Source organism: Hakea prostrata, chromosome 7 (assembly GCF_041222555.1).
Source record: "Hakea prostrata isolate BN-2017 chromosome 7, UWA_Hpros_2, whole genome shotgun sequence".
NCBI lineage: Eukaryota > Viridiplantae > Streptophyta > Magnoliopsida > Proteales > Proteaceae > Hakea > Hakea prostrata.
In genome coordinates this window covers 3,595,739-3,610,951 of record NC_142606.1, presented here as the reverse complement: position 1 = coordinate 3,610,951, position 15,213 = coordinate 3,595,739, and the positions used below count along the sequence as shown (strand labels likewise).

The 15,213-nt window shown below is 35.4% G+C and overlaps 1 protein-coding gene across 1 annotated transcript; it reads right to left on the bottom strand.

The window, feature by feature from the left end:
• Positions 1-8,122: 8,122 nt before the first annotated feature.
• Positions 8,123-10,695, bottom strand: LOC149009041 (homeobox-leucine zipper protein ATHB-16-like). Its single transcript, XM_089163895.1, has 3 exons — positions 10,095-10,695; positions 9,484-9,851; positions 8,123-9,394 (listed from the first exon to the last, which is right to left on the bottom strand). The coding sequence occupies exons 1-3, from the start codon at positions 10,153-10,155 to the stop codon at positions 8,846-8,848; spliced, it is 978 nt and encodes a 325-aa protein (XP_089020021.1). The 5' UTR covers positions 10,156-10,695; the 3' UTR covers positions 8,123-8,845.
• Positions 10,696-15,213: the final 4,518 nt, after the last annotated feature.

The window sequence follows — 15,213 nt, the reverse complement described above, 5'->3', positions numbered from 1 at the left end:
TGGTTTTGAATTGATTAGTTTTCGTATCAAGCTATAAAGGTATGGAATATAGAGAAGATAATTTTTTCAGAAAAAATATTTAACTTTTTAAGGATTGGCCTATGGATACACCTGGTGGCTCACCATAGTAAATGGAGACGTCAATGACTTTCTCTTCTTTAATTAACATAATTATGGGGAGGTTGTCTCTTTGCATTTCAATGTCACGCCCCCACTTCATCGTAAGCAAAAGTTACAAACACAAATTTTATTAAGTGGAGAAGTGACGTTAATGTCCACAAGCTCTTAAAGAAAATGATCTTTTCGCAAAAGAAAAAGGAAATCCTAGTACACCTAAAAATATATAGGCAATGTAGGCTTAGTATCGAGCAATATTTTGTTGATAGGTCGATCACAAAGTTTAGAGAACATATATTAATAGATGGAGTGTACGTGAATATATGAATTTTGTGGTGGAAAATTTTAATATTATTTCAGATCAGGATTGATGGATTGATCTTGTCTGCATTTGTTGTGACTGTACCGCATCACCACTTGGTCTTATGATTCTCAAATATAGGTTCTAGAAACAGAAAAAGAGGCTTATGATAAGCAGTATTTATATGCTCTATTTTATAAAAAGTAATGTATAATTTCAAGTTGTGTCATTTTCATGGAAAAATTTATTTTGTACGTAAACATTATTAATAGCTAATATATTCTTCAATAAAATACTTGAATGTATCATTTTTTTTTCTTTCCTTCCATGCTAAGAAGGTCATAATCAATTTTGGAAAATTAGACAACTAACCCTGAGGAGTCATTGTCCTCAATGGTCCCGATAAAAAAGCGGTTACTTCTTATAAAAGTATATGCATACCTTGTAAGTACATAAAACAAGTAAAATTTAAATTGTTTGCATGTAAATTGAGTGAGATTCTTTGCCAAAAAAGAAAAAGAATGTGGGATTTTTCGTATACATTGGAAACATTAGCAAGTTTTCACAAACATGTCTTAATATACACATTTTCTTCCTAATTCTTTGAAAATACATGTCTTCCTGTTGAGGATTGTCTTATCTATACCTTTTGCTCTGGGTTTATCTTGCGAACTTGTTTCTTCATTTTATGGTACTCATGCTTTACTTTCAAATTCATTAGTAAAATACTTTGATGTGATAAGATGTTCATTCTTAGAAACAACAAATTGTAGATAGGGGTTTTTTTTGACTGAGAACTGTCTCTTTGCTAATTGATTTCTGGTGGAATTCAAGCAATAATACGATCTTTAAAATTATATTTTATCTAAAACCCCTAATTAAATGACTTTGAATACTCATTAATGTGACTTTATTTTTATAAAAAAATGTTTAAAAAAAAAACAGTAATTAGGGGTGGAGGTTAAATGAGATTTTTTTGACTATTGGTTGGACGATTGTTCTGTTAGTAATAAGTGGCATACCAGTTTGACAATCCCTATGGTTTATATAATAGTTACTACTCTCCAATATAAAGCTACTACTTCTATCAAATATATCAAATATATATATATATATATATATATACTATGATTTTTTTTGTGAAAATCTACTAAAAAAAATTATATTTACACCGTATTTGATGATAAGAAAATTTTCCTGGAATATCATTCATTTTTTTTTTTTGTTTACCAACCCCGGTTTTCAAGGCTTTGCCTTGACTAATCCGGTGTTTGACCTGGATCGCACACCTGGTTGTGGTGGATAAGTCTCCCAGTGGGGATTTTTTTGCATCCCACAAGGTTTTGATACCGGAACCTTGCTTAAACGGAGAAAGCAGCTTACCACTTGGACCAACTCCCGTTGGTTCTGGAATATCATTCTAAGAGTCTAAAGGTGTATTGAAAACTAAATAATTCTTTAATTGTTCAATTATTTTTTATATCTGCACTTAAACTACTTTAATTAAAAATTAAAACCCCTTTAACTTAGACATATTTTACAAATCCCAATCTCTTTGTATATTTTTGGTTGTTTGGCAGAACCGATTCTTTTCTTGTTGGGGTCAAGGTTTTATACGATGGATTTGGAAGGGAGCAACTATTCGCCACATACCATGTAGAGGTTTTGGGTTTGCATTATTAAACAACAGTGTTGTCCATATGAGGGGGAGGTATTGTCTAGGGAATTGTATTGATAAATAATTTATATATACATTATTAAGAAATACTTAATTAGTTATTTTATTATGAAAATAAAGATAGCAGAAGATCTCTTTGTCACCAGAGAATCTAATATTTAAAGCTTAAATTACTTGTATATTCACCTCTACATACGTCACGTAATTATAACATATTATTCTTTATTAGTCACCAAACACTATAAAATTATAGTTGAATTAAGGGAAAGGTACTTTAAGAGTAATATTACTTTATAAAATGTGGAGAAAGTATATGATTAACAGTAGCATCAATTTACCCCCGATCGGTGTTTTGGTTTTCTTTGGTTTTAAGTATTGGGTTCATAACCTTACCCAAAAAAAATAAAAAAATATTGGGTTCATAACTTAAGGTGCTGGTTTTATGGACAAATACCAATATCTTATAGAATGAGGTCATAAATTCAAGTAAATTGTCTTCATTAAATTGACACCTTTAAATAACAATTTCAAATCAAATACGAGTACTATCATGTGAAAGTTTATATATAGTCACGCTTTTAAGGATAAGTTACATTTGAGTACAGTTGACACCCTCATATGTATTTTTGTTAGTCATTCTTTTTTGGGTGTAGGAAAAGATTTACAATTATTTTACCTCACTATTTTAGTTATTGAATTGGCAAAATTGAGGGTGAATACTTCTTTCACCTTACTATTTGTAGGAGTGTCAATTTATAGCTTGAACCATTAAAATCGAACTGCACTGGCCCGTTATAGTCCAAACCGGTCTGAACCGAACCATAATGGGCTCGTAATTGGGCTGAAGGTTGTGGAGTTCGCACCAACCTGAAACCGAACCGCAACATGTTTACAACCCATTTTGTAATTTTACATTAAATAGTATTCGAATCATTATATTACCATTAGGTGGTTGGTATAGAAAATTTAAAAAAATTAAGCATGTGTGCAAAGATCAAATACGTCATTTTACTACTTAATATCTAGGTTCTTAATTTCTACTAGAAATAGACCAATAGTAACTTTGCTTTCCATATAATTTTGTTTTGGGTGTAGGTCTCTTTTTTCTTCTAGACATAGAAACCAATAGTCAATCCGAAATCCTAGCAATTTTGCTTTCCATATAATTTTCGTTTTTGTTGTAGGATGTTCAATTGTTTCTTCTTGTTTTTTTTTCTTACACATCATAAACCGTTAGTCAATCCGAATCCAAACCGTTAGTTAGTCCGAACTAAACCGCACCAAACCGAAATTGGCCCGAAGCCATTATTTTGCTAATGGGCCGTGTTTGGGCTAGTGTTTTTCAGCCCAAAACTGCCCCAAACCGCACCGTTGACACCTCTAACTATTTGGTTGAATAATAAAATTCATACATTTTCGGTGGAGAAGTTGTGGGTTCGAACCCTTGCAAACGGCATTGAATTGATGCTGAAGAACACAAGTCACGTTGAAAACTTATCCGACATTCTAGAATGGATGAATAGTAACATATTTGATGAACCTAGGAATTTTACTAATAATGGATTTTTTAATAAATAGAATTTCTTTGGACTAGTTTTCATGTATTTCAATTTTCAATTGATATAAGTAATATTAGAAACTTAGAGTGTTTAACAGTCATGGTTTGTTCAAATAATCGAATCAGATCCAAATTCCAAAACGGGATGGGGAGGGGTATCGTCTGTCGTATTCCATCAGTCACCAGTCGTTTTCTAAGCGTCACTATTACACCATTACCAAAAAAACGTCACTACGCCTCGAACGTCTAAATCGCTCTCTCTCTTTCAACTAACGTTACCATCAAAGCATTATCTTTACCTGCCATGCCACTTGGCTATAATCTTAGCCGTAGATTATATAACCTCTAGTTCACACTTTGAAGTGGCTGATTAAAATACACTTCACGAGAATCACGGGCTCTTTTTTTATTTTTTATTTTTTTTTTTTCTGGGGTTATATAGGTCAACCTAAGGTATTTTCCCCCATTTTTTGTTATCTACTTCAGCTTAAGTTTTTCTTTTCCTTTTTTGTTAATTTTTTTTTTAACAAATACTTTTTTGCTAAACAAATAGTTAAGTTACTGATAACTATGCCTTGTAGTTAGAGTTTCCGTCTTTTTTCTATTGAGGTACTTGATTCATACTCGAATATGATTAAGGTATTTAAGTTGTACTTAACGTATATTATATTATTGTCTATCAAATTAGTTACGATTCAACGGTGTAATGAGTTTTTATAAGAGAGTCTAATTAATTGTAGAATCTAGTGTTACTCTATAATACTAGTTAGAAACAACGTTTTGAGTACTTTAAACAAGATATTTATAGTGTAATGCTTTAAGCAATTTTTTGCTTAAACCCTAAACATCAACATCTTCATCTGATTTGATGTTAGACTTCTGGTTTAGAGTAATTGTTTGAAAAACCCTTTTTACAATCCTTTTCAGTGCTATATAAATATGCATTCTTCATAGGTGACAGCTGCTAGCTTTTATGAAGTTTCTGATTACTTAGTCTTTCAAGCTCTCAGAAGATATCTGACATGAGCACTAGCACTTTATAAATCATAATCCATATATGTTATGTATGCTTTACATGACATCAAGATCAAAGTGTTGATGGTTAAGACTTCTTTATTGACAGAAACATGAAGCAAATAAGGCATTAAGAAATGAATAATGGTTTACAAAGAGGGTTTACTATGTTCTACTGGTGGGTACTTCACAAAGAATCAAGATGGGACTTCCAACGTGTTGCTAAAGTACCCATCACCACAAACCATTGGAAAGCAGAATTCTCAAACATCAACTATAGATTGATTTTCTGAATTTTAAAGAAATACACATAGCTAAGTTATCCATTAAAATTACTTGAAGAACGAACCTTAAAAGAAAAAGAAAGAAAACCACCCACAATGCTTAGCATAAATCTTTCACTAGCTAAGTTTTCAATTACACCTGTCACTTCGTGAGAGGCCTAAACAAAAAAAAATAAACACTAATAATACCTCCATAGATGAAAACATGATCAACACACAGAATGCTTTATACTTTGTTGTTAAAGAATTCCTAGGATGTTTGGATACCTTTCTACTGACAAAAAAAGATCCTTTAGCCTTGAATAAAATACCTTAAATTGTAGTCATTAGCTTTGAATCAAATTGATTTTTGCTTTGTTCCCATAATTAAAGTATGAAAGGTTGCTGGGTACCATTCTTTTCATCATCATTCATTCCCACCAATCTCTGATGAGAAAACAAATCCATATAATAATAACACTCTCCCCCAGCGGCCCCCAAACCCCATTCCTTAGTAAAGATGGAATTAATATATTAATAAAGATTTGCATTTTTCTTTGATGATGATAGCACATAAACAATGAGAACAAAACAAAAGCTTAAAGTGCAAAAATACAATCAATAGACATCTATTTTGTTATATCTAAATAAAGTATAGATGAATGGTGCAAGTAAGTGTGTGGATAAAGTGCAACATGCCATCTTATATCCTAGCTGCCTGAAAAATGGAAATCTAAATTCTTCAATTTTCCAAGCTCCTGCTTCAATCCTGCCTTCATTTGTAATGGGTGTGTTATAAGCAAAAAGTTTCATTAAGTGATCATAATGGAAAAGCTTCTAAGTGAGGAATTACAGAGGTAGAAATAGAGTTTTTTCTACTTGAATATGTTCTACCTTCAATTGCCATTAATCCATCTTCAAATCTGCCATGATGATGATGATGTCTTGGTGATACATCAAGGACCCCACATCATATGCCCCACCCACACGGCCACACACTACATTTTAAAGTTAGACATGATAAGATGGGTTCCACCTTATATAATAGAGTGTTGATGCGATCACATCCTTCTATCTCTCACGTAAAAGACAGATGAAGAGGTCCCAATGAAAGGAGAGAAAAGGAAAAGATAACACATGTATGTATATTAGACGAAAGAAAAAGAAAGCACTGAGAATCTTTATATACATTTATATTTTTAAGAGTTGTGATGTCATCACCCGACCCCAAGGAAAATCCAACTTATTCGTTTAACTTGTTAAATGCTTATTTATGAATGTACATGGTGGATTTTGGATCCAATGCCACCGTACCCATTGCATGAATGTATTTTTGTGTATCATATAAGTAGTAAGACTAAGAAAGTCTCATATTCGAACTTGTTTTGATCAACTTCTTTTACTTCCTTTTGATAATGACTAAAAAAGAAGGAAAAAAATTGTGAAGAGGGACTTCTCCGGAGAGAGGAGGGATTACGTGTGCTAGTCAATTTGAAAAACTTAACTTTCACCTTTAGGGACTTCTAGAGAACATTGAATCGAATTAAGTCTTCAATTTAACCAATAGGACCACTACCCATCACTATATGTGTTTCATTTTTCTTCCTCTTGACACTTAATGTCTGGTAGAACAAAACAAATATAAACCCTAATTAAGTCATACAAGCTTTGATTAGGAAGTACTCTTCTTCATGCCAGTCTGGCTTTGCCTTTTATTCTAAATCCCTTTTCTGTCTGAATAATTCATATTTGGGTAACTTCAGTAAGTCCTTAGACTTAAAAAAATGTGTTGATATGTAAGTGTGCTTGTAATTTGAAAGCACATACATGAGTTTACATGGCATATCAAGAAATTCTTATACACGGCACCGCCCATAAAAGCTCTTGGCCTTTTCTTTTTAATGGTAGTTGGAGGGATGTGTTCTGTCACAGAATCACAAACATGTGTGTGTGGTGATTTGGTCACTCATCTAGTGAAGCAATGGGTGCTCTGCTAGCGCTTTGTGGTGTCATATTAACTTTTTACTGATACATGTCCATTTTTATGATGAAAGCCAACAGATTTGGCCACCACAAAGTGTGTTAGCAGCTGACACGTATCATCTAGAATCCAATCATACGACAGGCTTTTGAGGCCCCACAAAACCACACCTGCCCACACTTTTCCTTTTTTATCTTTTTCTTTCTTTGTTTAGGGCCACAGACAAACGGTGAAACAGAATCACAGAGAGAGATGCCGATTGATTGATGAGTGATAATAACTGGGCTCTCTAAAGTCTAAGGTCTGCCACTATAAATAAAAGATTGGTGTTTGCCTTGGTAGAACAAGGGGGTGTAAGGCCTCATATGACCTCTATGGCTATAAAGAGACTCTTTGGTCTGTTCTCCATAGCTTTCAACTGTGGAAACCAAGAAAAAAGATAAAGAAAAGAAGAGACAGTGGTAGAGAGAAAGAGACACATCTTAAACCATATTCAACAAGGGCTCTGTGGCCTTATGGGTGTTTGTGCGTTTCTCTGCGAGCCTCACTGAATTTTACATCCAATGCTTCACTGAATTTTATATGCAATGCTTTGTACCTAACTTTCCACCTCATTTTGATTTTAACGCCCAAATGCAAAATTGCAGCCAGAGGAGATATCGTATATTAGGATTGAACCAATGTTTGAGATCATAGTTATGGTGAAAATATATGAGGAAAGCACCGAATTTTACTCATATGAATGAAAGATTGGGACTTTAGATCCTTTATCCAGATAGGCGTTTTTTTCTTTTTTTGGCAAACGACCTTAAAGGTTTGAAGATTTTATTTTTCCCACACATCTCTACCACACGTTAAAGAGAGATCATGTCCTGTCTTTGAACATTTATCACTGTTTAGAAGTGGATTTTTTCCTAAATAGGTGATTAAAGGATATGAGAGAAACACAAACCTTTACTAGATAGAGAATCCCAACTCCTAAGTTCTTGTTGCTCCAACCTTATATGACCATATATGAGAGGTTAGGAGTTAGATGGACTTGGGAAACAGATTTGAGTGCTTCTTGCTTTCTCTCCCATGTACAAAATAAGAATGGGGTTTACTTTTTTATTTATAATGAAAGCGATGTATATTCTCTTTAAAATTCTTCATCATAAAATAAAAGTAAAATATATCTTCTTACTCATCTTGTTAATATTCAGAAGTGAGTCCCATTTTTATTGTGTAATAGACCATCTTGATCCATATATGGCCGCTTGGGGGTACATGTTTGTGACGAATACAAGGTCTTATTGCCAATGCAGGCTTAGCTGAAGAAACAAAATTTTTGCATACCGAGATGGCAAATTTTAACATACCCCAAAAAAAAAAGAGATGATATATTTTAATTGAAATAACAGAAGAGATGGAGAAATTGATGATCTATTATTATACTTTATTTACCCCTACACGGATGGATTATCTTTTTTAAATCCCGAGAATTATGCTTTTTTGCTTTTTCCTTTTTCTTTTTACAAGAGAGTTTTTAACTTTTAACGACTAGCTAATCATTCCCGCCAATTCAGTACGGAACAGTAAAGAGAGAAGTAATCAAGTAATCAGAAGATACACAAACTCACTCATCAACCCTTCTGGAACCCACGTGAATTCTCAATCTCTCTCTCTCTTTCTCTGCAAGGTCGTCTTCATTTTCTCTCTCAACTTTCTTATTTTAAAGTTGTTGTCTTATTCTTCATGGACATAATATTCCCTTCCCTAATCGATCGAACCAGCTTCTTCGCTTCTCTTCTGCAGGAACTTCTTTTGTACAATGGTCGCCTTTTGCACTTAACATACTTACATGCAGTTCTTTTGTACAAATTCTCTCTCCCAGACTCGACTTCTTAATGTTTTCTTTTTTCCTCTGGTTCGTTCCTGATCTGGGTTGTTGTCTTCAGTTCCATTGATCAAGGCAGTACCAATGAAGAGTAGGAGCTTGATCTTCCGGGAAGAAATTGCAGTGCTCATCAGCTCCAAAGAAATTGTGTTCTTCCATCTTCACGAACTGAGGTTGGTAAGTTTTCTGTGCATGTTTTGGAACCATTCTTGAATCCGAGAACTGAGTGTAGTTGAGCGAAGTGGGCGATGGAGAGGAAGTTGAAGAGCAGTTGAATCTCAGAGAAGAAGGAGATGGAGAAGACATCAATAACTGCTGTTGCTGAAACACCCCAGAAGAAGAAATTGCCACATTTGGGCTGTTGTTGTCTTCGTTTAGTATAGCACTTGAATCGCTGTCGGAAGACCCATAAGCAGTATTGTTGTTGCAATCTTGGTTTGGTTCAGCTGTCTCAGATCCTCCAAGCCCAGCAACAGCAGCAGTGATCTGACTCTGTTCGATAACAACTCTGTTATCCACAGATTCAGAGATCAAGATCTCTTCTTTAGCCGCTGAAACATTGCTCTCTGTGTTGTCTTCTTGGATCTTGGCTTTCAACTCTCTGAGCTGTAAAAACCCACATTATCTGTCAAATCAAATTGCACTAACACATCAAGAAAAAGGCATAAGCAAGAGCACTCCAGTATAGCAATTACCTCTGCAAGTAGAGCTTCTTTGTCTTGTTGAAGGGCTTCGAAATTGAGCTTAAGAGAATCATAATTGGTTTTCAGAACACCATAATCTCTCTCTAATTGCTTTGTCTTCCACCGAGCTCTACGGTTTTGAAACCACACGGCCACTTGTCGAGGCTGCAAGCCTAGATCCTGAGCTAGCTTCACTTTCCTCTCTGGTTCAAGCTTGTTCTCAACCTCAAAATTTTTCTCCAAGGCCTTAACTTGATCCACACTTAATCTTCTCTTCTTCTCAGAGATCTGAACTGATTCTTCAATACAGTCTCCATCGTCCAAGCCTTCCAGCATAGTCTGAAATCCTCTCCTGTAAACATGGGAGCTCCCTTTCTCCTCTGAAAGCACACAGAGAATTAGCCAATTGGTAAAAGACAAACTCAGATCCAAGAACAAAAGCTGAAACCCATCAAGGACCACTAGGTGAAAAGCTTCTAAAACAAGCTCAAAGACAAGAAAAACCTTCCAAGTTGATAGACTGAAGCCAAAAAATAAAAAGATTTAATCAACCAGATATACCATGGAAGAAAGACCCATTAAAAACACTTTGGTTTTATTCTAAATTGGATCTACATGATTACCTGAAGATGGGCAGACGGACATAAAAGCACTCAATGAATCTGAGCTACCGAGCCTCTTCATGACTGAAAGGAATTAGAGACTAGAGAACTTAAGAAGTATTATAAATCAGACCCTTCAACTATGTCCAATCTGTTTTCAGTTTCTCAAGCTCAATGGAGTTCTTAAAGAAGCTCTCTTTCACTTAGAAGCCGTGGAGAAGGAACAACTCCCTATGACCGTGAGTTTGATGTAGAAACTGAGGCTTTGAACAACCAGTCATCACTCTCAGCTTTCCCATGTATCTCATTTCCCAGTACATCTCCTACAAAACCCATTAAAGCCAGAAGAGAAATAGAAGAGAAAGAGACCCTGAGAACCACTACACAAGAAGCAAGCAAGTCAAGCCAGCTTGAGCAAACTCAGACAACTAAAAGTCATGAAAACCCCTCTCTCCCTCCCTCAAAGTCGATATTACAGAGCAAATTTAAAGGTTAAATCTTAGATTGTACATCTAATTAGGAATGAAAATAAAGAGAAAGATTAAGGCATGAGAGGGAAGAAGAACCTAGCGAGAGAAGCAGATGATATACAGAAAGAAGAGAGAGAGAGAGAGCAGAAAACCAGTTCACAACCCGCTGGCAATTCTATCTTTCTCCCTTATATAGACAAACTCGGGTTTGAGGTAAGGTTAGAATATGACTCTAGAGGTTTACAAGATACATAAACTCAAATGAAATGAGACGAAATTCAGTTCAAATGCATTACTTCTCAAAGATTTTTTTAAAGCATAAAAGGAGATATTAGATATATCATATATCATATTGCCTATCAAATATGAACGTTGGTTAGGAACCGAAGAAAAAAAAGAAAGAAAGCTTTGAAAAAGTGTACAGCTTAGCTTAGCTCGGCTCCTCTTGGGTTTCAGTTAGCTTGGATTCGTCTGTTGCCAGCGAATCACCACCGTTGTCGGTGTAGAAAAGTCGTCGAACAAGGAAAAACAATCTACACGCATTTCACACCGTAACATTCGCTTTCATATGCTTATTAAATTAAAATTTGCTTCACACGCCTAAGGGACCCGTCAATATTTTTTTTTCTTTTTTCGGTTTAAAGAAAGAGATCCCTAGTGGCACTTATGTGCCCCAGATAAGCAATGTTCAAACTTTCGAGTTTGACCTATGCAAGCATTAGTTATATAAATTACCGGCATAAATACTAACCCTATCAAGATAAGACCACTGAAGGTCGAGTATAATTCCCAGAAGTGGATAGTGACCCTATGCCCAATTGTCTGATATGAGAAAAAAAAGGAACTGAAAAAATTTGAAGATTATCAAACTACTTGGGAGTGAGCTTGGGATCACTAGACCACCACCACCACACCTCCGGTGGTGGATCCGTCAAATTTATAGTTGACGATAAACTTAGATCGTTTTCCATTTTAATTTTAAAGTAACTTTATATGGTAATTGGTAAATAAAATTTTGACTGAGGGAAGTGAAATTCTCCTCACTTGGATCAAAGACCCAAAGAGAAGAGAACTACATCATATCAACTGAATACCTAACAAGCTCTGTCGAAAGGATTTCTCTTAGCTCCAGAGGATTCACAGAAAACATCAATCCAATAATGGTGTTTTTAGTATTAAATTTTCACACAAGATACAGTAACTTCTGCATCAGTTCATTTGATTTCCATTGGAGAAAGTAAGGTAAAAAAAAAATTAACCAAACGGAGCCTGCTTATATTAAGGGGATAGACATCAACCTTATGGGAAAGATGTTGCATCGAAATCGAACCAACTTTAAAGCCAAGACTATTTGTGAGATAAACCAATAAATTGCAATCCCTTTCCCTACAAATTGATAGAATAGACAATACAATTTGGAGTATGTGGTTCTGGACAAGGGTCATAGAGGAGTAGATTTGGGGTCCATTGTCGAAGCTCATAGAGCCTTTCAAAGTCACAAATTTGTAATATCATTTTCATGAATTGACAGAATAGACCATATACTACCAAAAATTTGGAATAGACCAAAGCACCACACATTTAGAACTCCCTCAGATTCAATAAATTGGGAATAATTTATTTCAAATGCATTTGTTAATAGAAGTTAGCAGAGTTAAAAGTCTCCTCTTATCAACTGAGTTTTTTCTAGAAAATACTTGGACAGGGTTCAAACATTCAGATTTAAATTCTTGAGATCATGGGAGCCTAGGGCTTATTCCTTAAGCCCACATTACTCACTGGGTTGGGCTCAACATGCCCAAAAGAAACAATGTGGACCTGGTCTTGAAACTTAAATTTAGGGTTTGAATTGGTGCATTGATGAATTCTACATTCATACTTTGACATTTTTCATGGGCTAAACTTTGAAGTTGTGTGGAAATTCCAAGCCCAGTTAATCTTCATAGGTAGAAAACATAGCCCAATATCTCAAAAATCCAACTTTTGGTTGTGTCACATCCAAGTGTTGGTTGGAACTTAGAACTTGGAACTTGGAAGGGATGAGTTAGCACTGGTGATGTGGAGAGTCGATTGGATTGGTCATCATGAATTTTGATCTGTTGATGCACAACAGTGTGTGTTTTTCAGCCAAAATCTACATTACAGTGGTTGTTCTATCCTTATCTACCCATTGATGCAATCCTTTCTGACTCACCATAAAAGGGCCCTTTGAGATGGGAAATGACAACTTTGGTAGGACCCAAATGGTGAAGATAGTGAACAAATCCATACACCTTCTTTGGGTCCCTGTCAAGCTAGAGATAAGCATCCTTTCATTTCGTGATCTCCCCAACTGAACCAAATTGATTTGGATATGAGATTGTTCTCCACCACTTCGTATTTAAATCTAAAATTTGACTCAAACCAAACTCAGAACAGATGGAATCATGTTAGTTAGGGTTTTTGTTACTGATACCAGCAGATCTGAAATGGAATCAGATCCAACAAACTCTTGAACCCTACTTCATCTGGAACCACTTTGGAAACATTCTATTCAATTTCAATACTAACTCACCATGCAAAAAGCATTTGCCAAGATTCAATTACTCCTGCTGCCATCCAACTTTCCATGAAAAGGTTTCACCTCACCTAAAAAAAACTAAGTAGTGCAGTTTACACCAGACCAAGGATATACATGTCTTAATTAATAATTAATTCTCATTCCTTTTCTGGGTTAGCAAGTTAGCATTGACTACCTAAGGTGGCCAGGCGATAAGAGATTGGTTACCAGCTGGAAGGAAGAGACAGAGAGAGAGAGAGGGAGAGAGAGAGAGAAGGGCGTTGGTGTTGCAATGGGACAGTGGACATGGGAATACAATTATTGACTCGATGACTTGACAAGCTTTTATTTTCCTGTACATTTGTGTTTCCACCACAAAATCATAAAAACTAGACTTTATAGACTTGTCAGTTTAGGAAATGCTTCTTCTTTTGGGAACCCTAAAGCATAGATAGATTCTTATGATTGGTGCTCCTCATCCCAAGAACATGCACACGGCCTATCTAGGATTCAGCCACACTGGACCCTCACCCGCCCCACCACAGTTGCTGATTCTCATGAAATACTTCTAATCTTATTCACCCAAGTGCAGAATGAAATCAATTCATCATCGGCTTTGAAAGTCATTGAAGCTCTATTTTATTTTTATCCTAAAAATGTCATCAGCCAACTTGAACTCCATTGAAATTTGCCTCCTCACAACCGGGTCTCCACCCTTGAGGGGTGTTTTGTCTCCGCCTTTTGTGGCCTGTTCTCGCCTCTTTAGGCATTGGTAAAGGAGGATACATATATTGTATCCATTGTGCTTAATTGTTGCAACGCTTATTCTAAGGGTTTATTGAACTCGACCTATCCCTTAACTTGGATGATCCCTGTCTATTGCATATACGACAACTTGGTCAATTTTCACTCCTTAGTTCGACCAAACCTTGCGTTTTCATGCATCTATTGTTTGTATTTCTTTCTTTTTTCTCTGTGTGTGACTATATTTTCTTTCGATTTTATGAATAAATTCTTTAATTTCTTAAAAAAACAAAAAACAAAAGAACTCGATTTCAAATTTAGAACAGTTGACAGAATTAGCCTACTGGGTTTATGGGAAACTTTGTTTTGCTATGCCATGCAGTGCAGCGCAACCCACTAGCTTTCTTCAAGTGTCTGGCGTTTGCCTGACAGGTCAAGCATTCTCTCCTGCAAAACCAATGGCTTTCTCGTGTAGCCATGTGCTTGTGTTTGAGCTTGAGAGAGCTCATCATGTGAGCATGATGCTGACTTCTGGGAGAAAAATAAGCCTTGGTTGTGGGATTTGTGTGGCCATTAAAGGAAACGCATGGAGGTGAATGTGACATGACATGAAAGAAAGAAAGAAAGAAAGAAATTAAGCTTCTCTCATGGTGGCCATGTATTCATCTTAAATTCAAAGAGCTTGAGCAAATGTGACAGGCTAACCTAAAGTGTATTCTTTTATAATATAAAATATCAAATGGTTGCTATTTAAAGTGAGGCAGTGAGATGTCGTTCATGAGATTTTGTCTTCTTTTCTACCAAAAGAAAAATGAAAAGTAGTCTTGGTTAGGTAGGAAAAGTATATAACGAGTTAGGTTTTTTGTATCAACGTGTAAGGAAGGAAATTGAGGACTCTTTTTTTATTATAAAGGGGAACTTTTTCCTTTTCCATCCTATAGATGCTTGCAAGAGACAATGTTGAAATTATGGAAAGTGTCGAATCTTTTGAAGATGATGCTTCTGACGTCTGTCTGATCATGCAAAAGAGCAAACTGTACCTGTATGTGTGTGCCTTTTAGTGTTTTTCATGCATAAACAAGTTTTTGTTGTTTTGTTTTATTTTATTGTTAAGTTGTGCATGGATTAATGGAGTCCAGGAATCCAGATCAACCCATTAACAGTTGATCATCAGATTCATCTTCCATCACCCATGAAGATGGTTGCCATACCCAACATGTTTTCCTATGAAAGAGAGAAAATATATTAATCGGAAGCCACAACTACAGAAAGCAATTACAAATACATTATACCAGACTTTTTCATCTGAAACTTAGTAATGAATAATGAGACGGGAGCCACATTAGAGAAACCACTTCAAAAGAAGAGAGTTTTTAGAGAGGAAAAA